The sequence below is a fragment of the Bombus affinis genome, chromosome 5, assembly GCF_024516045.1.
Source record: "Bombus affinis isolate iyBomAffi1 chromosome 5, iyBomAffi1.2, whole genome shotgun sequence".
NCBI classification, from domain to species: Eukaryota; Metazoa; Arthropoda; class Insecta; order Hymenoptera; family Apidae; genus Bombus; species Bombus affinis.
The window spans coordinates 3,580,285-3,606,635 of record NC_066348.1 but is presented as its reverse complement, the minus strand read 5'-3'; the positions used below and the strand labels follow the sequence as shown (position 1 = coordinate 3,606,635).

The 26,351-nt window shown below is 41.9% G+C and overlaps 1 protein-coding gene and 1 long non-coding RNA gene across 3 annotated transcripts in view; one reads left to right on the top strand and one right to left on the bottom strand.

The window, feature by feature from the left end:
- Nucleotides 1-26,351, bottom strand: part of LOC126916548 (zinc finger protein 395) — a 94,154-nt gene that overhangs the window by 6,173 nt on the left and 61,630 nt on the right. The window contains exons 5-7 of one of the 2 annotated variants that reach the window (XM_050722466.1): nt 24,575-24,646; nt 1,118-1,218; nt 296-560 (exon numbers count right to left, since the gene is read on the bottom strand). In XM_050722466.1, the coding sequence (XP_050578423.1) occupies nt 296-560; nt 1,118-1,218; nt 24,575-24,646 (438 nt within the window). The remainder of the gene's footprint in view (nt 1-295; nt 561-1,117; nt 1,219-24,574; nt 24,647-26,351) is intronic. The other variant, XM_050722467.1, reaches the window with a different exon arrangement.
- LOC126916586 (uncharacterized) lies at nt 23,828-26,313 on the top strand. Its single transcript, XR_007710664.1, has 2 exons — nt 23,828-24,272; nt 25,734-26,313. It is a non-coding gene; the product is annotated as an uncharacterized LOC126916586 (long non-coding RNA).

The window sequence follows — 26,351 nt, the reverse complement described above, 5'->3', positions numbered from 1 at the left end:
AGGGCTTTTGTAATTTGGTTCTTTCTATGCTTGGACTACGATTGCACTACGTTTATTTAGCTCGTTTCAATTTACTGATTTAGCAACTAATGTGATCTTGATCGATAATACACGGCGTGTATTAAAAAGAAAGAAATTTTTTCTTCATGGTTTCCAGGCTTTTGGCAAACAAACCAACCGTTCATTCTGCCAAACCATGCTTCTCAAAAATAACTCCATTACAAGATCGTGAACTTGTTAACTACCACAATAAACGTGTCCAAGTCCGAATCAACACGAATGTAATGCAACGTACCGGTGATTGCGCAATGGTGAACGCAGTGTTCCGTTCTCTGATGCCCACCATCACGTTTTCTGTGCTGGTAGTGGCAGAAGTGGCCTCCAAACGGAGCTGTTTCTGGTATTCCGGATCTTCGTGCGGAGGCCTGGCCATGTCTCGATGTGACATCGTTGGCGGAGAGCTCATGTGATCGACGGCTACCTCTTGATAATAAAATTCTTCCTCGTGGTCAGAGATGTCGTCGTCTTCCTCGTTATCGTAACCATTTGACTTTTTCGGCCTGAAAAATATGCGTGATCCTCGTTAAACGCGCCTATATCAGCGCGTGCGAAAGGTATATGCAATCTGTTCGCGCGTGAACGAAAACGATCTACTCGTCCCGATGTTCACGAAGTCTGGCATGTCCAGTAGTTTTATCTTATCGCTTGGTTCAAGGTTAATGCTTGGATGGCGAAGGCTTTGAAAAATTATACTCGCGGCGATAGATACCGGGCTGTTTCAACTTTGGGTAATGTAAGTTGGAAAGTAGCGCAGATGTGGTAAATATAGGATTGTTTCAAATTGACAAATAAGATAGATGGCTTATCTAAAGATGAAAGATATCGTATCTCTTTTCTGATTGCAATTGGACGAAGATGTTTGAAGAAAAGATAAATAATAGAAAGAGTATAGATACAGATCTTGCAGATAGCCTGTGACCATATTCACGAAACGAGGATTAATCGTCGCGCACACGAGTTCGTGCAACAGACGCGATAAAATATAGCGCGGTGTGTCGAGAGCTCGTTAGATTTTCACGAGACTTGTTGCGTCTTACGGTACTACGCTTAAACTTACCCCAAGTGTGATTGACGCACGTGCTCCTCGATAAGCGCCACAGTTGCTTTGATTTCCAGACAACCTGGCCAAGTACATTTGAACACTATCGCTGCGTTCGCCTAAAATCAAAACGGTCGAATAGATTTATCATCTGTTAGTTTCTACGTTAACATAGTTTATACTGTGTCAGAAGAATAACAGTGATTGTTTCAAATGTTAGACCGATGATAGGAATGTTGAATTGATAAATACGAAGATGATTGAACGTTAAAGCGATAGCGTTTTTAGTATCCATCGCATATCTTCTTCCTCGTAGAGAAAGAATTCGATATCTAGAGCGAAGAGAATTTATTAACACGTCGATTAGCGTTGTTGCGTGCAGTTGTGAGTTGCAAATCCGTTCGAAACTCAAACACACTATATCGAAAATGCAACGTTTCTAAAACGTTCGAATCAAGCCAAATTTCACGATTAATTCAGAAATCTGTACGGCTGTAAGTGCAAAGTTGGAAAAAATTCGAATCCACCTCGGATCCGCGAGCAAAACTCACCTACTCGCGAAACGCGAATTTCAGACAAATTCAGTCGGTGTTAATTTCATATGATTTTCGAACAGTCTCGATCGTTGTGCCGAAATATTTGGTGAAGGATTTCAGACGTCCTCTAACGACGTCTCACGGTCCGTCGACGAGAGCGGCGTAGCGTGAATCGTACGTATATCGCGCGAAGCACAGTGGCGCACGGGCGAAAATCGATGCGCGGCAGCCGGCGCGTACGCTGCGCGCCACGTTTCTTTGTTTATATCGGACCGGCAGCTCAGTGCCGGCGCGATCACGTGCTATTGATCCAGGAACGATACACCGCTTGGTCGGGCCACGCGGTCGTGCTATGATCGTGCCGCGATCTTCCCTTCAACCGTTTCACGCGGCTCTGTCTGCCGCACGCAACGCAACAAACGCGAAATCATGATTATGCCGCTTTGTTTTCCAAAGAGTCGGTCGTTTCGAGATGCGAGACAATTGGAAATTGACGATACAAGCACGCGTGGTGATGCAGATATGGAAATTTTTATGCGTCGTGGAACGTGTCGTTTTGTACCTATAATTTGAGGTTAGGTTTCGGGGAAACGTAAGAATCGCAGGCACACGAGAGGTTTAGGTGATTATTTAATTTGTTGGGTTTTGTGTTTAATCGGTAGGTTAAGGTTATTGGTTTTACGATTATTCTGTTCGTCTTACGATTAGCCAAATATGTTATCTAACATTCTTCGAGAATCTCTAAATTTTGCAATTTACGAAAGGCGGTTGTCAGTATGAAATTTTAAATCATTAATTCTTCACAGAATAAATAATAATTGCACGCGTTGTGTTTCATACTCGTCTGCTTCAATTTCCTATATACTCTTTTATCGAAACCCAGGAAGAAAGAGGAACTCCAACTTGTCCAGTAAATAATAAAAGATAATGATAGAAGACATTCTAAAGCTACGTTCGTTGAATGTATCGATCTCTCCTGCATTTAGTTAAACATAACGTCAGGAATACGAAATCAGAACAGTTCTATTATTCCGAAAACGAATGATTTACGAAGACACGAAACTTCGTGTATATAAATCTTTCGGTTTCAATAATTCAACTACCAACTTTCTTTCCTTGCGCGTCTTATCTCTTAATTAAACGCTTGAACTATTGGTAATGCACATTCGAAGTAATGTAGCGAGAAACAGTGTTTTGAATGTAAATTAAGAGACATATCGTTCGCGAGCAAGATTATATCACGGTTGGCAAAAAGTGACGGAGCATACGCCTTAATTTGTCTTGCGTAATTACATCTTGAGATGTTAACGAAATACGCTTGACTTCTACAAGATATCCATGAGAATGTTCGTATGCAAATGTTCGCTGTGGAAAAGGGAGGATGTTTTATATGTGTGTATGACAGTGTCAGCTGAAAATTTCGACACGACTCGTGTCTGACATTGGCTGCGCCTTCAGGCATACTCAAATCACGAAAGGTTAAAAGCGAAGGACGCCGCGAGTGGCGACACTTTGCGAAACGCTTTGGACGATTAAAACTATGTTCCATGCTGCGTGGGTCATCGACGATCCACAAATTTCAGTCGATAAAATATACATCTTACATATTCCATTACAGGTTTCGCACTCTTTCCCTTAATATTGCAAGCGTGATTCTATAAAATTAAATATTAAATAACACTGCTGAATATAGATAACACTGCTGGAGAGTGACAAATGTAGCCAGATACGACATTATAGTACACTTGCATTGGAATCGAATAGCGATAAGAGAACATAGCAACATATATCTCCGTGACAGTTACTTCTCAAGGACTCATTTCTTGTACGCCAAGAAGTACACGTGTATCAAAGACACTTAACAATGGAATTATTAAACTCGTAAATTAATAATCGCACAATCGAAAAATATATTTGCTACGAGCCTGTGCCAGGTTTACCAATTCTAACTCTTGATATAAATCTAATACGGTGAACATTGCAAGATTTTATTGCCACATATAGTACAATAGAAGATTGACAGATAAAGAGATTTCACGAAGCAGTAAAATGCTTTTAATTTCACAAAGTAGGGATACAGAAAAATGAAAATTAAATTTACGCGTAAAATATCTTTACACGTTTCCAAGATATCTAACTTCAGATTTACAATAATTCTAGTTACAAATATGTCGCGTGGATTCTACAAAAAGAATATTATTTGCTCTAGCACAGTTGCAATTATCATTTACTGCTATTGTTACTTTTCCCTGAACTAACTCGGAAACTAAACCTTAACAACACGCTGGAAACCCCTACAGTTACACAAAGCTTCAAAGTCAATACCGTCAAGCATAAATGGTCGACGCGACAGTTGACGAGTTTAAAACTCGCCATTAATATCGCATTAGAAAAAGGGAGCAAACTTTTTCCGTCGTAGAAATTGACATCGTAAAAAATACCGTGAACGCGGTTGAGGCTCGATGACGCGAATCTCCCCTCCGTTTATCGAATGAGTCAGACGGAAAACGCGTTGTACCGGTGTGTCTCGGTTTTCAAAGTTCCATAAAACAGGAAAAGAATCGCTCGAGAAAAGCTGCTCTCGGTTCTTCAAGGACCTTTCTGTTCGTGACATCACCTCTGAAACGGTACACGCGGCCAGTGGCGTATACACGGCGTAGCATAGGCATCGGCGAGGTCACAGACCTTCTATGCCGGTTGGCAGGCAATGTTTTCCCTTTGCTTTGCCTTGCCTTGCCTTGCCTTGCCTTGCCTCGTGCCGAAGAAGTCAGCGTCGATTCTTTCCCCTCTTACGCGCGTCGACTTTCAGTTATGTTCGTTAATAATTACGAATAGAAGCTGTCCATATCGATGAACGTGTAGTATCATTACGTCTACGCATACACCTAATGTAGATGCGATGTAAACAGACTTTCTAAAATATCCTCGGATCTTTGTATCACATAATCGTTCGACCAGTTTCGTTTCCAAAAAAAGAGACGGTGGTCTGTATGTAAAGCGTGTACGGTAACACGCGGTAGTATACGCTATATATACACACGAGGTTGTGTTAACAGGTTGCATCGAGTGCAACGCGGTGCACAATACGACCGATGTAATTGGTCACGGTCCGTTCCATTGGCGAGATGATCCAAAAGGAGCACCGTGAGACGAAGAAAGAGAGATGTAAATCTCGTCAGTCGAAGAGAAAGACGATCTTCTTCGGTGTTGCTCTGGATGGTGTGGCGGTCTTTTCAGTGAGCCAGGGATAAGTAAGCGAGCTGGCAGGGTTGCCGAGTTCGCTAGGCGAGTGGTCTTGTCCGTGGGTGCATTGCGCGCCGCGATACCATGTTGCCGGTAGTATAGATAGATAGATGGGGATGCACGCGGCTCCGCTCGGATCGGACCACGCCGGGGCCATCTACCCTAGGGCTTCAGGCTCGTTTACGCGACGATCTCCTCTCCTTCCCTTCTTTCCCTGCATCGTGCACACGCACATGCATGCACGCCCTCTGGAATCCATCTGCTAATGTCACGCACGCATAGCGTCCGTTTCGTATCGTGGCGTACGAATTACTTATAATTGGACCGTGCATGCGATTATACATACAGCGTCCTCCACGAATGAAAATTCCAAGCAAGGTCTCTCTTCGCGGTGCAGCCGCGTGTTTATTTCGTGTCCATCACGAGAGTACTTGGTGCGTATATCGTGGAGTAGTGTACGCGTATAGGTGCACCGCGGGATAGCAGCGAATCAAACGTTCACCACGTTCGAGGTGAACGTAACGAACACGACGAGACACAGGATATGAAAATCGATCCGAAACTACTTGCACCGCAACAACTTGCTTTCCACGCAGCTCTCGCTTTCTCCGCGCGTCACACTCGCCATGCTCACTGCCTTGGAAACAACGCTGTGCCTCCTTTCAATCCTTTACTGCTTCGACCTTTCGATAACTTGCATTTAGTGCCGTTCTTTATCTATTCGTTTTGTTTCGAAACAACTACATCGTTACTTTTCCTAGTGTGCTATCGAAGTATAGCAATGCTCAATCCATTCGAACCTCAAATTTATGAAATGCATCGATATACAGATATGTCTCCTTTTTCTGGTATTTCATCGTCGGGTAGCGTTACCTAGTCATCGTGTACGTTCGTTGACGTCACGCTAATTCGATGTCAATTCCCATTTTGAGATCGCGTCGTCACCGTATAACATGCCGATATACCTTCCACTAGCGTCGGACGTATCGTGCGCGCGGGAAGAGAAAGAACGAGATGACTATACGGTCGGTGCGGGTAAGAAAGGGAGAAAGAAAGAGAGAGGAGTCAGTTGCGAAGAAGTGGGGAGGCAAGGGTAATGCCCGGGAAACCAAAACAAACCAGGCTTCTGTGTGTTGGCGCGTCGATCCGTGGCGTGTGGTGAGGGTCGGACGTTGACCCTTCTTAACACACGAATGCTTTACGCACGAACATGGAGTATACAGGGTGACGAGAAATCTATGGGTTTGTTATGGGGTACCTCATCATGGTCAAAGTTAGGCCCGCAAGTTACGTCGATATGAACGCACCGAGATTAGGAAGTTTTAGCGTAAGTGCGGGGCACGATAAGACGATGTCGCTTGAAAACTCTGGAGACGACACAATGGCGTACGAAAAACAGTACAAAGTTTCACGCGCTTTCTGACATTCATTTCTTTTATTTTACGAATAGATAGACAGAAACGAGTGGATATTCAAAAAGGTTTAAGCGTTTTCTACGCTTGGTTTTGAATTCGTGTATTGTTTGTACGCTGCGTACACACGCGCGTCAAAGCGTGCTATTGTTTACTAAAGCGTGTTTGGAGCGGCATCGGCGATAATAGATGCGCACAAAGAGCAAGAAGTTAGCCTGAGGTCTGTCATTGTTCGGCGTCGCCAATGTGTAGCAATTTGAGCGGTAAAAAATGCACGAGGCACAGAAACACGCTGGAACGGCAGATTCGGCGCAATTTCCAAGCAAGAACAGAGGTCGACGACACAGGGAACACAGAAAGAGAATCGTTCCTAGCACGTGAGAGGGAGGGAGGAGAGCGTTGAACATCCGTGAGTCACGATGAAACTGCATCAGGATATTCAACTGTTTACAATGTGCGCCTGGCCAACGAGAAATATGGTATAAAGAGACCGATTTGTAAATGGAGTAATATTTTCAGGACCCATCCTTGCTCCGTTATCAACATCTGTTTGTTTGTTTTTTTTTTTTTTCTTTAACGATCGGGACTCTGAAAAAATTTGCGATAAATCTCGATTTACCGGTGAGATCGTCGCCATTATGAAGGTCAGCGCCACCATCGAGAACACTGTGAAACGGCAGTTGCTTGGCCCGTAAGAGCAACAAAGAACAATATACGAAGGAAGTAGGACGGAAAAAGTGAAAGACTCAAGAGCAAGAGCGCAGGGGGAAGCACGGCGCATGCGCAGTCGCGTTGTTTACGTCGTCGAACGGCGTGCGTCTTTGACCAGCGTCTAACCGAAACGATAGAGGACGCTAGCACATCGAAGTAGCGGCAAATCATCAGGCATGATACGTATGTACTTCCTTGCGTCGAGTCTCGATCGAATGTGTCACTTTGTCGTTTGGGTAGACAAACGCGAGCCGACGGCAAGCGGTCGAGATAACGAGCGAACGAAAACGATAACGAGATGGGATGAAGACGAGCGACGTGACGCGCGAATTGTCGGTCATTCCCTCCATGCTTATCGTCTTATCGTTGACTTTGACTTTGACACGGGGTACATTCCAGCCATGTTGTAAAAATCCGCCGGTTACCTTGTTGGTGCTTCCGCGATAAAAATACGCGCGCGTTGTTGGTTTGCGCGCGGAGCAGCTGAATTCAAGACGGAAACGAGGCGAGGCTGATTAATCATGGCCGACTCTACTTTGCGTTAGCGGTATACCGGTCGCGGCGTTTGTTTTCTTCGCGTATGTGGGAAACACCGCGCAGATTAGCATAATAATTTGGGATTCTACTTTCCAACGAAGATTAATTAACTCGATGATTATCTTAATTAGTTTGGCTCTGTTGTACTTTCGCATTGTTCCGATTCGCTCGATCGAAAGTAACTAAGTTAATACGCTGTTACCAACGGAATAATTGAAATCGTAATTAGGACATTAATCATTTATACGATTTATACGATACACAATAAAATTATATTTCGAAGATATCTTTTAATTAACCACGTAAATAGGCGACGTAGAAAGCGAGAGTACTGTTACCGTTTCGCTATGACTAATTTTTTGCAGTTTTTTAAAAATGTTGCATTACGATTCAGCTTCTCTATTTCTATTATTCTTATAAACTGTACTTTTATTTTTATAAATTTGAAATCGTATCGTCGCGAAGCTATTCCACGTATAAAACATTAGACGTTCTAACCTAATTTCATGACTTTACTTTGAAACACAACCGAAACTCGGAGCTTTCTCACCAGAACGAGTATCATTCTACTGAAACCACGAACGTTTAAGAATTCCTCAGTCGAGCGACCAGTGAACTCGCTGAAATCTCAGCGTGTCCGTTCGGCTGTTCCTTTCTACCTCGTTTTTCGTGGCCACATTCCACACAATTACGTTTCGTTAAGGAACAAGCATCGCTGCGAACCAACAGCCAAAACTGGTAGATACCGTTACTACGGGTAGGAAACATGGTTTTCGTCGACCATGCCTCGTCGTAATTCATTCTTAATTGCTGTACGCCGAGCAACGTTAACGATAGAGATACTCGTGGCCTGTGGACCGCGTACAAGCGTGTACAAGCGTGCACGAGCGTTGGAACGCATTCGGTTGGTCACGTATGAGCATTTTTCTGGCCGAGAGATACGCGGATTGAATCATGGCGAGCAAACGGGCGCACGTTACGCTTTTAAGGCGGTTGTCAGCCTGACAAGCGACGAGTTGTTACCGTTCACTGCGCCTCGAACTCGCGCCAGTCGGCGATTGTTCGGATAGGGACGCTTTTTCAAGGCCAGTGCCGGCTTGCACCGCAACGAGAAATATTTATTCGCGCTCTTATCGCGACAGGCTCACTTGTTATTGCCAAACTGGACGACAATGCTCGTCTGCGCGGCCGCTATCGGACGAGAAAGGTTCAAAATCCAATCTGAGGTCGCGAAACGTACGCTCGATACGACACCAGGAAATTCGATCGATGTCGCGATCTGTTTTATTTGGCGCAACGAAACTTTTAGCGTCCTTGAGGTAGTTTCTCGCTTCACCGTAACTATTTTGCTCATTCTCTTCTGTGGAAATGTCTAGCTACATTCGATGATTCACAGCTAACCATATGCCTAATTTCACGAGGGTACAGACGATGTCCGTTGATATTTGTACAACTTATTTGTAAGTTTTCGTCTGGTTACGTGGATCTCATTGAAGGACTCTCTTTCATCAATATTTATGGAGCATCATCGTCGGGCATGTTAATCCCGGTTACAAAATTTTACGAATCGGTGTTAACACATTTCCTGATTTTATGGCTATCAGATCGAAAACAGTTCGGAGAAATTGTAAAGTGCAGGAATAAAACGGTTTCACTGCTTAAATTCGATAGTATCTTTATTTCGTACTCGATCTGTGATAAAATTTCACAAACTCAAGTGTTCAACTATCGTGTCACGTCGAATTATATATAGATACTCGAAATCTAAATTTGTTAAAAGAAAACATATGAATAAGAAAACAAATAAAAAGAAATTGGAAACAGCAACGTTTATAGAATCCGTTTGCACTTTAAACCTTGCGTTGATAAAAATTAGTAAATACAGTGGCTGGCAGAAGCTTCCGGCCACAATGCGGTATCGTTGTGCTGTCGAGATAACACGTTTTTCAAAGCCTATTGCACAATTATACCGTGCATACTTAACACACAGAATACAATGTTCTGGAATTTTTTGCTCAAAGAATACTATTTTATAATATTAGATAATAAAGTAATCTAACTGTAACCTAATTTCGTATTTATTTACGAAAACAGCCTGTAATTAATCAAAGCGTCTTATTAAAAGAAACGTGAATAATTCAAATCGAAACAGAGAACTACGATCTAGCCGGAAATTGTTGGCAACCATTTACGATAAATCCTCTGTTCAGTTCAAACTTGCCATAGCATTTTTAGTACATTTTTAGTACATTTTTAATGCATAGCTCGCGGAACTATTATTCACGTGGGTATCGGTTCACGTTTCTATAATTGCAACGAGACTGCGCATGGTTCTTGGAACAGGCGCGAAAAACAAGTCTGATCGGCTTGCACAAGGTAAATCGTGCCGGGCCACGCCACTTGTAAAAATAAAATTCGGTTAGACGTCTGCCTGTTAAACTGTATTTGTCTGTGCGCTGTGCTGCAAATCGTTTTGCAAATAAAACAAGATCGCGAAAGAATGATCTCTGTGCTCGAATTCGTGGATGATAAGACCAACGATGCGGTTCATTATCAGCAAATAATATTTGTTGTTTAGGCTGTGGGTATATAGTAGATTTGATTGCATATCGAAAAGATATTGCTACGAGCATGTGGAAAAAAAAAAGTTTCCACGATCAGCTTTTTTCGAGTGGAGATATTGATTCGTTACAGGAGATTATGTTGCAATTAGTTTGTAAACAGTGTTGTAAATCAGCTGCGTAAATATAAACAAGAACAAATTTGATCGCGAATTATATTCAATGAATTGAATAATTAATGTCTTACGAGTGTTTTTCGTTGGTCTCGAGTGTAATGAAAGACAAATATTTTTTTCGATATATGAGGTCAATGATACTTGGTAGTCTGACAAAGAATAACGCGATTAGCGATAAGATTATCATGAATTTCCATGTAGATAAATGTGTTTATCGAGTATATTTTAATTTATGATCGTTACCTCTGCGCCTATACATATTGCTACAATAAATTTCTTAAAGTCAGCCATAATTATGCGATTCTCGGAATTTTGCAGAAAATAGTTCAAATCGCGCAAAAAACTGAAAGAGCGTCGTTTCCCTTGGCGATAGTTTTTAATGGTTAACTAGGTGAAAGAAACGAATTAAGCAGTGGAACCAAGGTCATGTTCTGAAACGTTAGAAGAAGTGATACTAGAACGAGCTGTCGGCTCGTTAATGGCTAGCGTAAAATCGTTGAACAAACGACGAGAAAGAATACGTGAACGTATTTGGAGGATAATATTACCCTAGGCCATGGTTACTTTCCAATTTGATTAGTAAGAGGCGTTCTTTCTTCAAATATGACACGCAATCGATAATTCTGTTCGACTCGTTCACGAGTTCTATTATTTGATACCATCGAATCTTCATTCATCTTTATCATGCCGTTTAATTTTAACCTTAGTTCACCGTTATTTCTAGAGAGCAATTCTTCCTTATTTAATAGGCGACTCTTTTTCAATCTTCCAACTCGATGCTCGAGGAATCACAAAAAGTTCAGGAACATCATTGGTCAACGTCAGTATCCCCCAACCAGACAGATTCACCATATTCTTCTCTCTATGTTTGACAAATTTAAATATATCTCCAATCTCATATGACGTGGAACGATCTTTCTCGACAGACGAATTATCTAGCTTTAACCCTTTACACTCCGAATTTTATTTCAATTTCGTTACCAGCAGCTCCCAACGCTTTTAAGTGTTTTATTTGAAATTTACTTGCACTAAAAAATAAGAATTTAAATAAATAAAGGAAGAAACAAATTCACTTAAATAAATAAGCTTTATTCACACTATTGTTGCATTTTGTAATTTTGAAGTGTATGATATATCTTGAAACAATTTCCAGGATGCAATCCTGGTTTTCTTTCTCACGTTTCAGAAAAAAAGGTGGGACTGAAAGAACGATGAGTGGGACTCGATAAAGGAGCTGCTGAGATAAAAGCTGATGTTGAGTCATACTTGACATAGGAGTGCAAAGAGTTAAAGGATATTTACAGTCGATGACATTGGAAAGATTATCATCTTAACAACCACAAGCTTTGCCAGGAAACTCTCTTTCTACGTTCGTATCCAAGTGAACGTGCATTAGCAATGGATTTCGCTTTCGATGTCTGCATGCTTCGACCACACAGAAACGTTTCGAAACGGTCGAATCGTCTCCCTGTGTTTAGTTCGAAGTAAACCGCGACTAAATCGAAACGAAAAAAGAGAATGCTTGGCACGACGAACGAGCAAAACGATCGGTTGGCCGTTCTGATCCTTTCTCGGCGGATCAGCTGTCCAAGCAGCGCAACGGTTGCGGATTTTGCTTGCCAAGCGTGACAACCATCGATTCTCTATCGCTGTCAACGGCCTTGCCGCGTACCGAACACACCGGTTCTCCTCGGCTTACCGAAGTTGAGCAACTCTCTGGGCGCGGCCCGTCTTAGGACCAGTTTACAGTTAGCCAGGCTCTAAGGAAATCGCCTGCCCTCCAACTGCATGAAAATTCCCATTCTTTGAATTCTGGACGTTTAATGCCATTAAGTTAAACCTTAGGTGAGTGATTTCCTCTATGTTTCCTATATATTTTACGTTTTAAAGTAGCTAACAACACACAAGAACGTACGTAACGCCTAAAAAATTCATAGATCCTAGAAAAAACGAGGCCTTATAGTTCTTTGGAATTTTATATATCTGAAGCTCGTGAATTCGTATTTTTCCATCGGTCTAATTTGCACACAGTTGATTTATATGCAACCTTCGTGTGGAATTTCCTTGATTTCAAGATCGTGAAAGTGTTTCTATATGGAACTATGCTTTTTAGTAGCGCAGGGATAGCCACTCTATTCAGCCATTGTATTTTCCATAAATAACTGATCCACTGATTGCTTCTGCTCTGTTTGAAATCGTTTTTGTCGACGCGAGGGTACATAATTTAGTTGTTTAGCGCATGTTGAAGTACGAAGCGGACTCGTGCATCTCGATTTTCATAATCACGATGTCGAAAGGTCGAATTCGATTATATAAATGGGAAAGAAGCTAACAAGAAATCTTAAGCCAATGGCATTAATGGATTACGCGCAGCGTTTTAACACGTGTGCCAAGTAGGAAATGCAAAACGACCGAATGCTCGTGGATAAATTTTACGCAGGTTAACCGACTACGACGGCGGCGTCGAGTAAAAGGGAAAACGCATTTCTGCCCGTGCCACGAACGATCGTCGTTGTCGTACTTTCCCCTTTCGCGCGAGCATTCCTCTTTCATAAGTTCGTTTCACGGACGAACAAGTCCTCGCTGGATATGTGACTTTCCGACCCGAGATCGATACGAGAGAAAGTTGGCCGATTGCGATTCGATCGATGTCGAAAGTACGCTTACGTAAAACGCGTTGACGATTGGGAATCGCGCGCGATTTTCTGCGTCCGCGCGTCACGCATTTCGCGCAGACTTTTTGTCAAGGAAGTATTTATTGGATCGTTAACCTGCCGTACTTGGTTCTCTTCGACGAAGCTCGTTCACGGCTCGCGCATATCGCGAGGGGAAACTTTCAAGAGTTTTATGAAATTTGACGTGGTTTTTAATTTTCCCCCTAAAGAACGAAATTGGGCTTGATATTGACTTTGAAAGCTCGATATTCACGATACATACTTGAGATCTGAAATTCGAGATTCAGAAAGCGATTTGAAATTCGAATTCTTAAACGAGAGTGTTAAAGTAATCTTAAATTCGAAACGATATTTTAAACAAATCGTTCCAAGTTGGAACATTCGAATTGAAAATGTGAAACTTGAAATTTCAAATTCACTGGGCGATTTTTTATCATAGATGTGTCGTTTAACAGAATATTTCGAATGTACGTTAATAACGCGTAATACAACGTGACATGTATCTATCGAACGTTATCACGCATTATACACGTGGTAGCGAACTCGCAGAAACGCCCCACCACGCATACCAAAGCTTCTTAACGCATCACCACTGATCAGGAACATACACTTGCATGGTTTCATTCATTTTCCCAAAAATCTCCTCCTCCATTCAAATGGAAAATTTCGACCATTCAAAAGCACGACCTTCGAACGTATTTCCAGCACCCGCACTTTTTTCATAAAACACAGTCGCCCGCTCTTTCGATTATCTGTCAATGAGAATGCAAGAGCCGAACCGTTCGAATTCGGAGCGCGATGAACCACCGTCCCCTCGGATCGATCGTTGTGGCGTTAATCAGGCGGATCGATTCGTCCAGCCAAGGCTCTTAAGAGCTTTAATTGCTCGCCTTCGTCGTTCGAGGTCAAGGTAGAGTCCACGGGGACGATCGATAGCACGCCTGCGCGCGATCATGCCGCGTTTCGCGCGCGTCGCACAAGATAAGAAGCTGTCCCGACGCGGATCGTACAGAAGAACACGTGATATTTTCCTTGGGCAAGGTTTACAACACGATCGCGAAGGGAAACTATCTTCGAACGAGTGTAGTTCGATAGAGTAAAAGTATCTCTACGTTGAAGTAAATAACGCGATAATTTTTCGAAACGTATCGATACCAATATCTGCGAACTCGTCGTTTCGTTCGCTTAACACTTTGACTGCCTCGTTGGTCATATGCGACCGGCCACGGTTTCTCCTGTGACGCCATGGTGGTCACTGATGACCTGAGCGCTTCAACTTCTTACGATTGTGAAAATTGAATGAAAATTGACAATTAGGACATTTTGCATATAACCGATAAATAGAAGATACTTTGAAATAAAAGGTGCCTCGTTGAGTAATTAAACATTTTTATTAGAACATCAATAAAAAAAAATGAGAACAAATCTTGTATCTAACGGTGCACCGTGTTTGCATCCATATCTTTGAGGAGTAATCTACGAATATTACTATAAACACAGCTTAGAAAATAATCGTAAATGATGCTTTATAATCATATAATCGAAGTTAGAAGCGTGAACATACCTTACTATTATATATAGAATGAGCAAATACTGTTTACTAATATCTTCTACACGTTTCAACGATATATTCTGGACGAAACAACGAATGCGAATGGTTTGTTGAAATAAACGATGCCTTGTTATTATATGTCGCTATCGACTGTTAGCAAGGCGCCACGATAGTCACCGGTGCCCACCAATAAGATAAACGGTCCATTGGGGAAGAACGTTGTCTTACATCGTCAATTTATTACTATTTTGCCATTATATGGTTTGAATAATAAAAATACTCCCGTGGCGTCCTCAGCGAAACGTGTGATTTCGGCGTGGCAGTCAAAGAGTTATGGAAATAGACAGAAGTCAAAGGCAAAGAGAAAGAGTCGTTGAGGCAAATGGGATGGCGTATCGGTGTCGGGCATTGTGATCGCTCGTTAAGGAAGCCCGGGGCCGGACCGACACGTACGTTCGGCGCGCGCGTAAAAAAACACCAGGCCAGGACCTAGGACAACTCGACGGAACCGTATCTCATCCCCACCAGGGGACCAGCTGTTCGGTAACCAGCTGAAATTCGCGATGGTGCGGCGCTTCGGCCTTGACTTGTTTCTGCCTCTCGCTGCCTCGACAGAAAATGTCTAACGAGGTCCTCCTGCGAAATGAGACACGAAGTAGAAGAAAAGAGAGAGAGAGGAGAGTCATTCCGAGTCCTCTTTGGTTAGTCGATCGACTTGCCAGTCCAACTACGTACGCACCTGCATACACGTGACATCGTTTGTCATACGCGTAAAAGTCGTACCTGTCAAGAAGCGGACCGGTTAGACGCGTTCGCGGTCCGAATGTTAATCTCATGCTTGGACTTGCGTTCTTTATGTTTTCGTTTATACAGGGTGTTCTATTAACCTTTCAGTAATATGGTAATAAGTACTCGTTGATAGGGCGAGAGATAGATTTGCTGGTTCTAGAGGCCAACGTTGCGTTAACGCATCTTTTTGCAATTTTTGCGATAGATTTATTATGAATGTAGAAGGACACTTGAAAGTACTTGAGAAAATACTTTCTCGCCCAGATTCTACAATTCGATCAAATTCAAGGAGATCGAAGTATTTGTAAGATTATGATAAACTATGGCAATCTTTGGTTTGTACTATGGAAATAAAATCTGTGAAAAGAATTACTATAAATAGGCAGCTGAATGAAAAGGAAACACAGTACAATAATAGAAAGCGATAGTAGAGTGATAAGGAAATAAGATAAGACCTAAGTCACAGGTGTATCATAACGTTATGTAGAACCGCAGAAATTTCACACTTGTAATATATAATTAGTAAATACGATGATATCGATGATTACGAAGGATATATGCGTATGAATGTCTCGTGAAATGTGTATAAATTTCTTAAAAATCTCGACGAACCTTTACATCTAAGTATCTGTTATGAAATACCAGTTATCTAAACTAGTAAGAAGATTCATCGCAGATCGTAACTCTTACACAATCAATTATGTAACGTGCAGTTTTGATGTTGATAAAAGATTACAAACCATAAAACCAGATACGTCTGACTGAATATGTTGATAAGAATTATTAGGTGTATTAGCAGTACTAAAAAACTTATGACTTCATCTTACTGCTCTTCAACGAGAGAATCTGCCAATTTAATCGTGTATGTTCGTGATGTTGATCTTTCACCATTCGACAAGTTCACAAGGAATAAACGAATGCCAGCGACTCCAAACTCCCTTATTAAACATATCGATTCGATTTCGTCTACCTACGAACATTTCTTCAACGACGAAAGAAACACTTACGCAGAGACATACGTATCGATCAACGATATTTACGATATAATTGATAGAGTTTCTCGATAAACGTAAATCGTACCGATTAGATGTCTCACTACATACAGCTGGCAATTCATATAATAAATACATATATCACTGTGGTAAAAAGAAAAGCAAATAATATATCTATTGCCCGCGTACAAAGCGCAATGAGAAGCGCAATGCCGCAAAACTATGTCAATTTGTCACAGATTGGTTATTAGACGTATAAACGTTGTCTTTCTTTGCGCATAAGTAAATAATTGGGTCGGGCTGTTCTTAACGGTAAGCGAAACGAGTTCGAGTAGTATAAGTCGGCGCTTGGTCAGACAGACGCGACGAAGCAAGAAAAGACGGTTGGCGTACGGAAAGAAGCGAGTCGCCGAGTTTCACGCGCCAACGCGAGATTAAAATGAATTCCACGATGGAAAATAACGTCACGTTGCGACGTTCTTGTTCCTTCCGGCCCGGCCGGCTACCAGTTTTCTAATGCTTTGGTACATATACCACGTGCACGCGGCACTCCCTACTTCTTCTTTTGCTCATTAACTCGCTACGTCAAACCTCGCAAGGCCGACCAAGCTATAGTTTCCAAGGAGATGATCTACTGTATATACATATACATAGGCATCACACGGCCTTCCCAGAAACTTGCACGCATTGTGTCTTCGCCGTTCGCATTCCTCCTTCCTTTGCAACTAACGCTGACGTTAGGATCGAGACGATCGAGAAGCCAATTGGCATGGCATGCGCTGTCAGAAGATAAATCAGCGATCTATGGATTTTCTATTGTACTCTGTTAGATCCGATTCGGTGACGTACTTGTTACGTTATAAACGAGCGTTTGTTTCTTGGAAAGGGAGTTCCGATCTTTCTCGGCTTACAGGAATATTCGTGTTTGTCTCAGTGGTAAAACGAATAGACCGGTAAATACTAGAACATGGAAATGGAAGTTGAAGTGTTCAGTGATTATGTCGTGTATCGACGATACATCGCGGTGATCATCAGCCAGTGCATTTTTATCGTAATATTTTAGAATAAAATTATCCATTTTAATGGAACAGAAATATATAATAAGTTTCGATTAAGGTAGATGAGAAATATTTGATATCTATTCTAGGGACAAAATTGCCACGACTATTTTTTATTCTACAAAAATAAAATTATCGATTTCTACGATATAAAAGCTATGCTTTTTTCCTATCGTGTTATATTCCATATCGTATCACATTCGTTATATCAAGGTGGATGAGAAAATTTGCCTTTGACTTTGTGATTTATAAGATTAGGATACTCTATTAGTCTGCGAAGTTAAATGGTATAAATTAACACGAATATAGCGGAAGATCATTAAACATTTAAATTGCTCGCATAAATAATTGTTATATAGGGAAAACGTGTTTTTTTTTTTAAATTCACTCTTGTTTTGATCGATGATAGACGATCATACGTAAGCTTATAAGTTTTTCAATTCAAGTAAAAATCACGACATTAATTGCACTAACTTTATCTCAGACAAAACATTCAATTAAAAAGATAAATATCACACATGAATTAACATATCTAGATCGATAGACTGTCATTGTTGATTTTATTAAAAACTGACATTATTATTTTCGTTATTGATCTATCGGAAGAATTAAATTAAAATATTTTAACTGGAATGCTACAAATCTAAGCTAATTCTACAACGATCTGTCCCCCAGATTTCATAAATTCTAAAACATCCTTTCCACCCTATTTTCATCCCATCTTTATCCAACCTATGGCTTTACACGCAGAATGATTCAAATTTTACGAAAACAAAAAAAGACGATCGATTCGACGTAAATTTAAGGACGTCGAAACGACATTCTCGCACGAAATGAACGCATATGCAGTGATATAATTCAGAATCTATGTCCAAACGCTATTTCGAAAAAGACAAAGATCTTTCAACGAATCAATGCTATCTGTCCTCGTGCACGAGTTAAGAATATATTATCTTTAATCGGATTTAAAAGGAAACATTATAAACACAAACATATACAGCGTCTAACAGTACTATCCACGTGATATAACTGAGTAAAGTGCCAAACATAGAAACGATCTAACACACGGAATCTGATCGACAATCGAATCGCGTCGTCTAATTTTGAACGTGCTAATTTTAGAATTGATCATTCATTAGCATCGCTTTAAATACACGTTGACATTAAGAACGTTGAACGCGTGGCTCCGTGAGTCGTTTGACGATCGCAAACGATATATCGGAGGATATGTAGCACAGGCAAAAGTCGTCCAAGCGTTTCGATCATGCAATACAGAACTCGTTTTACGTGGTTGTATTTTCAAGCAGCTGATAGAATATGCAATAGAAGGAATCGTATGGTTGGTCGAAGCTCGAAAGCATTGAAACAAAAGAGAATCGAGCGTGTTTCCTAGTCGCTTCTAATGTCGGTGTCATGGTCGCCGACACTTATGTCACGCGACGTCAGCACCTTGTGTATATTAGCAATACAGTCATTTCAGATTTTAAATAATTACTCGTAATACGGAAATTTAGAATCACTTCAAAAGATTATATCGTAATCTTACATTAGGGAAGATCCTTTTTAAATCGTTACCTGTTACACTTTGACAAGCTTTCAACTTGAATTCGATACAGGGGCGATAGAACATTCTTGCAAACTCGATGAAAGTTGGCCACGAGAAATTAAAGCAAAAGATACAGAGTCTGGCGAAATAATCGGATGTGTACACCGAGATCCAAAGGAAACAAAAACAAAGGAATTGAAAAGAAAAATAAATTAATTAAATAGCTTCGATTCTGGTTCTTAGATAACGCTTTACCACGAAACTGTGACTTTCCTCATACCTGCATTCGCTGAAAACAAATAATAAGTAACAAGCGTTTGGACGAGCGTAACTATTGCGTAATTCGTTAAGAAGAAGAAAATCATTCGGTGAATCGATTTACCCATACGTTTACAAACACCACTGTTATTGTAAAATCAAGAACGTTCTACACAGTTCCGCGTCTAAATTCGCTGCGGAAGAATAACTACGTTTTTATCCGCTTCGAGGCAATCGTTTCATCGGCAACGAAGCAATTTCGATTCTTCCGATGAAACATTTACGACGACTCTATTTAACACGACCGCAAAATATCTCGATACAATCGATGTATCAAGCGATACAAAGAAGATTCGAATTCCTTCCATTCTCCCCGTAAACGAAGAATATATCGTCTACTTCCTGTCCTGGTTAGGTTCCTTGCTACGAACAAAAATGTAAAATTAAAGAATAGCTTGGAAGAAAGGTGATCACGGAATCAACGTCGTATCGTATATTATTATATAATGTGATACACTAGTGGCGTTCGAAAAAGGAACGAAGCAAGGAAGAAAATTAGAATGTACGATTACACGTCGGGCGCGATTCTAATCGGCTCATCGCTGTTGCTGGGCGCGCGGAAATATGTACGACAGACATTACGGTGAACGTCAAGTTTACGCAATGTTATTACGTAAGACGGATGGACGTGTCACAATACGACCCGACGTCCCAGAGCTTCAGCCGTATGTACGCATACCTATGTACGCCGTTGGCAATGAATCGGGCCATCCACATCCGTGTTCGTTGGGGTACGTTTATCAAATTTTTACCAAGTTTGCGGCAAATCGATTCAAATACAAATAGGAACATCGCAAATAGGGTGGTATATACTTTTATTTATGATTCGCTTCGTTCGATCGAAGGTTCGTTAATTTCTGTTATTTTTCGGCAAATACAAATTCTCTGGTCTGCTAATCGCTTGACCGAAGGATTGAAACGGGTTCGCATGAGGCGGAAGTGTTCAGAATCGCCTTTGACCGTCGATATTCGCAACAACACCATTCCGCCGGAACATTGGTTGCGAAACGCGATACAAAAGGCGAATTCGCGTAATTTTTCTTTTGCTCGAGTTATGCAAACGACAGGTGGAATGACGTAATTGAGTGGCAGGCTTTCTACAGAGATTTTACAGGCAAATGTTGCGAGGCGAGAATCGAGCTTAGCGCAACGACGTAATTTCGTCGCGTTAGATATATTTTTGGATTCACCGGGAAAGATGCAGTTGACCTTGAATCAGCCACAGCACTGACTTATCGAATCTAACTACGCGTCGAATTTATGGGGGGATACTTGCTCGTACGACACGTTCGCCGAACAGCTTGGCTCTGAAATTAACGTCATTCGCGACCGCCACGATACGTCGCATATGCTGCTATTTTTGCGTCAAGCTGTCTGCGATTCTCGTCAACTGAAATTTCCTCTATCCTCCGTGAATTGCTATTCTCATACATCGCGAAAACTTGAAGAGGTTAATTCTGAAATACCATGTCTATATGTCATATGATCTTTGTAACCCTTTGTTATTAAGAGAATTATGTTATTTAAGCCTTTATGAGAATTTATTACGCTACTATATGTATTTTGCTATACTATACTATACTATACCATCAAAGGGAAATTATTGTCATTATTATTATACTAGGAACTCGTAACTTATATAAATTTCAAAATTGTACTACTAATATTTATTCGTGAATATCAGAAAGCTTGAAAATAACTGAAACAGAAATGGGTGGGAAACGCAGTAATCCGCCAGGGTAATCCATGGTTAAATAGAAACTTCCTGGGTTCACACCGCGCATTCTGTAAAGGGATAGAGGCGTTTACGTGCGTGGAATCACGCGCACGATCGTTTAATTCCAATGAAAAGTGAACAGAATACCGTTGTACGCGTACATAAATTTACTCCGGCCTTTTGCTCTTTAAAACGAATTGAATCGAGTGGAACATTTATCCTACGCTTTCGTTTCGGCGTAACGTTAACGCTGTCCCACGGTTTCATTTTAATTGCAACGATACACAGAAGCATTGAACAGGTATCGAGCTTTAGTAGCCAAACCTCGTGGTCGCTGTTTTAAAATATAACACCTATTTGGCGTCGTACAAACCCGAGTAGAGAAACAGAGTTAAATCCTGCTACACCCGGTACACTGTCCCGTGTCACATTCGAGCCGCAGCATAAACTGGCATAAAAAATCAGCACAAGAAACCAATCATCGTCTATATACGCACGTCCATTTTGATCGTCCAATAGCCCGTTAAACGATCCTCGTGCATCCGCTATCATTCATGGATCGGCGCGCACCGTCTCGGACGTCGAAACGTTCAACGTCCAAAAACGTTGCAGCGGTGTGGCACGCGCGGCTCTAGCGAAGCCCACGCGCAACGTTCTAGGTTCTAGGTCATTTCATGGCCCTCCACCTCTGCCGGCCTAGGAACCAAAGGGTGGCCGGCGAGTGGGCGGAAAGGAAGGAAGGTTGGCCGTCGGGACTCGCGGGCCTTGACCATCGCACGCTACGAATTCATTTGGAATACGTGTAATGGCGACCTCCCTCTTTCTAAGTCATCGTGGTCGTGGTCGTGGTCGTGGTCCGATCGGAGAAGAAGAGCGTGTAGCGAAAGAACAGGGAACCGCAGCGCGCAACTAGAAATAAATCTTCCACCGGTGCGCTCTATGCGTTCGTGTGCGCGCGCGCTCTTGCTCACGTGACCGCGAGAGCAGGAGCGCGCACACAGTTGCATTCGGCCTGCACACGGATATTGTTTCGCGCGCGTGCAGTCAGGGCCACGGTGACCTTAACTACCTTCCCCCACCTTCGCCCGCCTGATCCGCTCCTCCGCGCGTCCCACGCCGCTGCGACGCCGTTGGCAGCGGGTGGTGGTGAGGAGGGGAGCGGCGGGAGGAGAGGCACGTGCCGTCAGTGACGTCACGCGGTGTGCACTGCAACGCGGTGCAATGCCGGCGCCGGTCTTCGCTGCTTCGCCGAGATCTAGGTCCATGCGGAGGCGTGCGTCGCGTTGGCGATGTTGGTCCGCGCAGACGCACCCTTTTCGATACAGAGAATGGGGGTGGGGGAAGGTATTCTCACGGAATTGAAATTGATCCGGTGAAATGGAAATCACGAAAGTTTTTGCAATAAGTATCCGCGGATGGAGAAAAGAGCCAGAGAGAACGATCGATGAACGAGTGAGTGTGCTAAGGTGAATGAAAGTTATTCGTGGAGCATGGTGACTGGAATAGCTTCTAGACCTTCGGCGTAGGAATTGCAGAGCAGGACATGGGATTGCGAGATATGATGGGATAGAGACGTTCTTGGAAGAGTTTGACGAGGGATGCTGAGTCGGGGCACGTTGGATGGTGTGAATGAAGCGTGTTTGGGTTAGATAGAGAATGATGCGATTGCAGAGATTATTTCGGTCTCTTTTAAAGATAGTCGAGGAAAATGGAATTGTTGGTGGTAGGAGTACTCCTGCGCAGTTTATTTTTCGCATTTTTATATCTTCATCGAATCGTTAATCAACGTCGTATTTCTAGATTATCAGGATGGACGATTATCTATGTCGTCCTAACGAGCAGCGGATCTTGCGTCTCTTCTATTTCTGTTTCCGGTGGCTCGTTCTGCGAATAAATGCCCACGAAATGTGCAAGATTATGGTCCGATGCTCCGTGATAACGTCAATGTCATGCAATCGTTATCTGTCAAGACATTAGCGCCATCACGGCGAACGTGATTAGAGCGAATGATTTCCTGGCAAACAGATACACAGTGTCCCCGGTGATATCCTTTCCACACACAATGCAACGTTTGAATAAATTAGAAGTAGCTCTATACCACAGAGAATATGCCACAGAGAATACCAGAAAAAGGTTTTATAAATGTTTAAATATTTCCGTGAATTATACGATATATATATATAATATATCAAATTAAAATATATGTATATTATTATTGGAAATATGCAGTCGAGGAGATTTAATCTGGACGAACTGGAACTAGCACGTGAATTTGGAAAATCTATTTTCGATGTTCAGTTACACATGGCTATTGGCCTTGCCTTATAATCTGGGCGACACAATTCGCAAACTTTCGATTTCGAAAAGGATCGTACAACTAAAAGAATTGTCAGTCGTGAAACGCACGACAGACGATTCGTCAAACCCTGTCATTTATCAACGACTCTCGCGAATTCCATTTTCGCACTCGTCACACTATCCTACCTAAAGCCCTAACGAAACCTCGATATCAAACCTGAATCCTAAATCCAACGCCGAAAACAAATTCAACCTAACAAAACCTGAAACAGTTTCATACTCGAAACATCGACTTGTTGTAACTATAGTTGTCGACGTTTGTAGAGGTCGAGGGGAGCACGAGGAGGAACATCGTGACACGGTCGCAATAGTTGCACGGATCGACTGCAACCGGCACTTCCTGGCCGTCCCCTGCCCCTATACCTCTTCCATCGAGAGCTTTCCTGCTCATGGACGCCAATATGGGAACGGTACATGGTCGCAACGAACGCGAGTCTAGCTTAGTCGTAGAGAAGGGAGAAGCCTAGCCCGACGACCTTGATCGTCGACTACGCGGATATCTCTGTTCTCGAGTCGGTCAACTGGGTCAGGTGCGCGGTCCGGAGAAGCACACTTCTACACACCACAGGTGGTAGCCAGTGAAAGTAGTCGAAAATTATGCGCTCGATCGCGGATCTGCCACGCGAACGAACTCGAACGGTACTTGGGCCAGGTCGACGGTTCCTCCTCCTACTCCGAGGCCAGTTGAATGGACAGAAGTCGACTTTGCGGTCGGTGAAAGTAGCAGGAACCTTCGGCTAACTGGGTTACGAACGCTCTCCGTGATTGCAGAGATATATCGGCCTCTTGGCATTTGCCGAGACGGCCTCGTAAAAGGACGGGACGTGATCGAAAGCTGAACAGCTTGGCAGTCAGGGTATGTGAGCGATGTGGACGGTGAGCGTTCGTTGAAAGTAAGGGGAGTCCCGAGTGTTTAGATTGCGTGGGAAGAACCTTCGAGTATTAATATTGAGACGGATGAAGGTTTAGGTGCTAGGTTTAGGTAAGGTTAGGTGAGTAGACAGAGAAGCAGGTAAGGGGATGATTTGGATATTGAGATGGTATAGGAATACTTTTGAATATTAATGTAGAATGGGAGAAAGTTTCGAGTGTGAAATTGTCTGAGATTCGCGTACTAGAGAAACGATTTTGGATATTTAAATCGAACAAGGCGAAAGTTACAGGCGCGACGACTGAGTAGAAGAAGGCTCCAAGTAGCAAAATGTAATGAAAGAAAAATTTGAACGCTGATTAGACGAAAACTTGGAGTGTCGATATCGCGTAGGAAGAAACGAAAGCTGTAAACAGGACTCACCTGTTCGGTTTCGTAGGTAGCGGTGTTGGCTGGTCCATTCTCGATCGGGTCGCGGCTTACTTTCGATCGAATCTGAAAAACCACGAAGGAATCGAGTTAAGGCGAGAGAGGCGACAAAAGGTCTTTCCGTTTAATCGAGGCTCGACCCGGTTATTTTCAGACCCGGTCGGACCCATTTTCCGCCGGCAACCGCGTAACGACACGTGCCTAAGTTTAGACCACGGCGATAATACCTCAAGGTTCAACTTGTTAGCCATCTTACGAAATTATCGAAAATCGCCGCGCGTGTTTACATCCTTGGCTCTTGGTCGAGGATTATGTCATCGACGTGGACTTGGCAAAGGTCTGAGTCGTACGAGCCGATGCATCTGTTTCTTTCGCCAACCGTTAGTTACTATACAACTATATATATAAACGCACCTATGAAGGATGTTCGATACAACGTTCGTTGCAATTCTTTAAACGACAAAAAGATGTTTCGAGTAGAAATTACCATCGAATCGATAATAATAGACAGCGATATAGGAAATTTTCGAAAAGTTCATTTTTCACGATTATGATGCAACCTCTGCTGCAGATAAGAGTTAGGGAAGTAAAGATTTTTTAACGACGTGCGAAGAAAACAGGTTTGGCCTATCGGTATTCTATATTCAATCCTAGTCTTGTTACTACCTACATATCGTGTTACATCAAACAGTTCTCTACTTTTACTTCTTTTCATTCTCTTTGTTCAACCTTGTTAGCATTCCGTGTACATGGTGCCCGTTCTTAATAATCGGAGAATTCGAATTTCCTCATCAAATATCGTCGCTCGGAATCACGATCAGGATTTAATCCACTCTATTCCGTTCACTCGGCATTCCGACACATACTTCCCCCAGTTCTGCGCGCCTCTACAATCTACACTCGTTAATGGAAAAATCTTGAATTTTAATATCAGGTATCTTTTATCAAAAATGTTAATCGCGATTTAATTTATTCCCGTCCAATCGGTAATCCTGTATGTTCTTTCATTGAATCTATGTTATATGTTGTATATATATATATATAATACAAATATTTACGTTCTTCAGTTATTAATTTTATAGCCATTCAATACGATATTTATGCCATTATTTGTATAGATAATTAGCTAAATATTTTGTTGGTTGTGTTTCAGGTTCTAACCGCAGGATATTGACACTAGAACTATCACACCAGTCAAATTGCCTGGTTTTACAACCTTATATTAAAATTCCTACTTCATGTTATATTTTTTTTTTTTTTTTTTTACAATGATGACTTTCACAACGATAACTAAAAGAATAATATAATGAATTTTATTTTGTTTTTATGTATTCAAACTGAAAATAATTTTGTATCAAGGCTACTTATACCAACACTAGTCAAAATGGCTGGTACTTGTTAAAATGTAAAAGGGTCCTGCAATCTGTTTATCGAAACTCAATTAACCAGATTCCTCGTTTTGTACAATTCCCCGCACGTCTTTCAAATTTTTACTGCGTATCATTCGATATGATGATATCAGTTATCAGGAAGATTCCGGATCGATCGCTAAATCGCAACACTAGGAATACCATACCAGTGAAAATGACTGGTTCTACAATTTTATAAATGTGTCGACCCTCGTTTATGGATCATGGTCCCGGATGGATTAATAATATCAAAAATGTACTACATAACATGGAATTCCTTCTGTAAAAAAGTAATAAATCAATAAATATACAAATATTCTATTATTACGTATTTTTTAAAGACCAGTTATTTTGACTGTTTC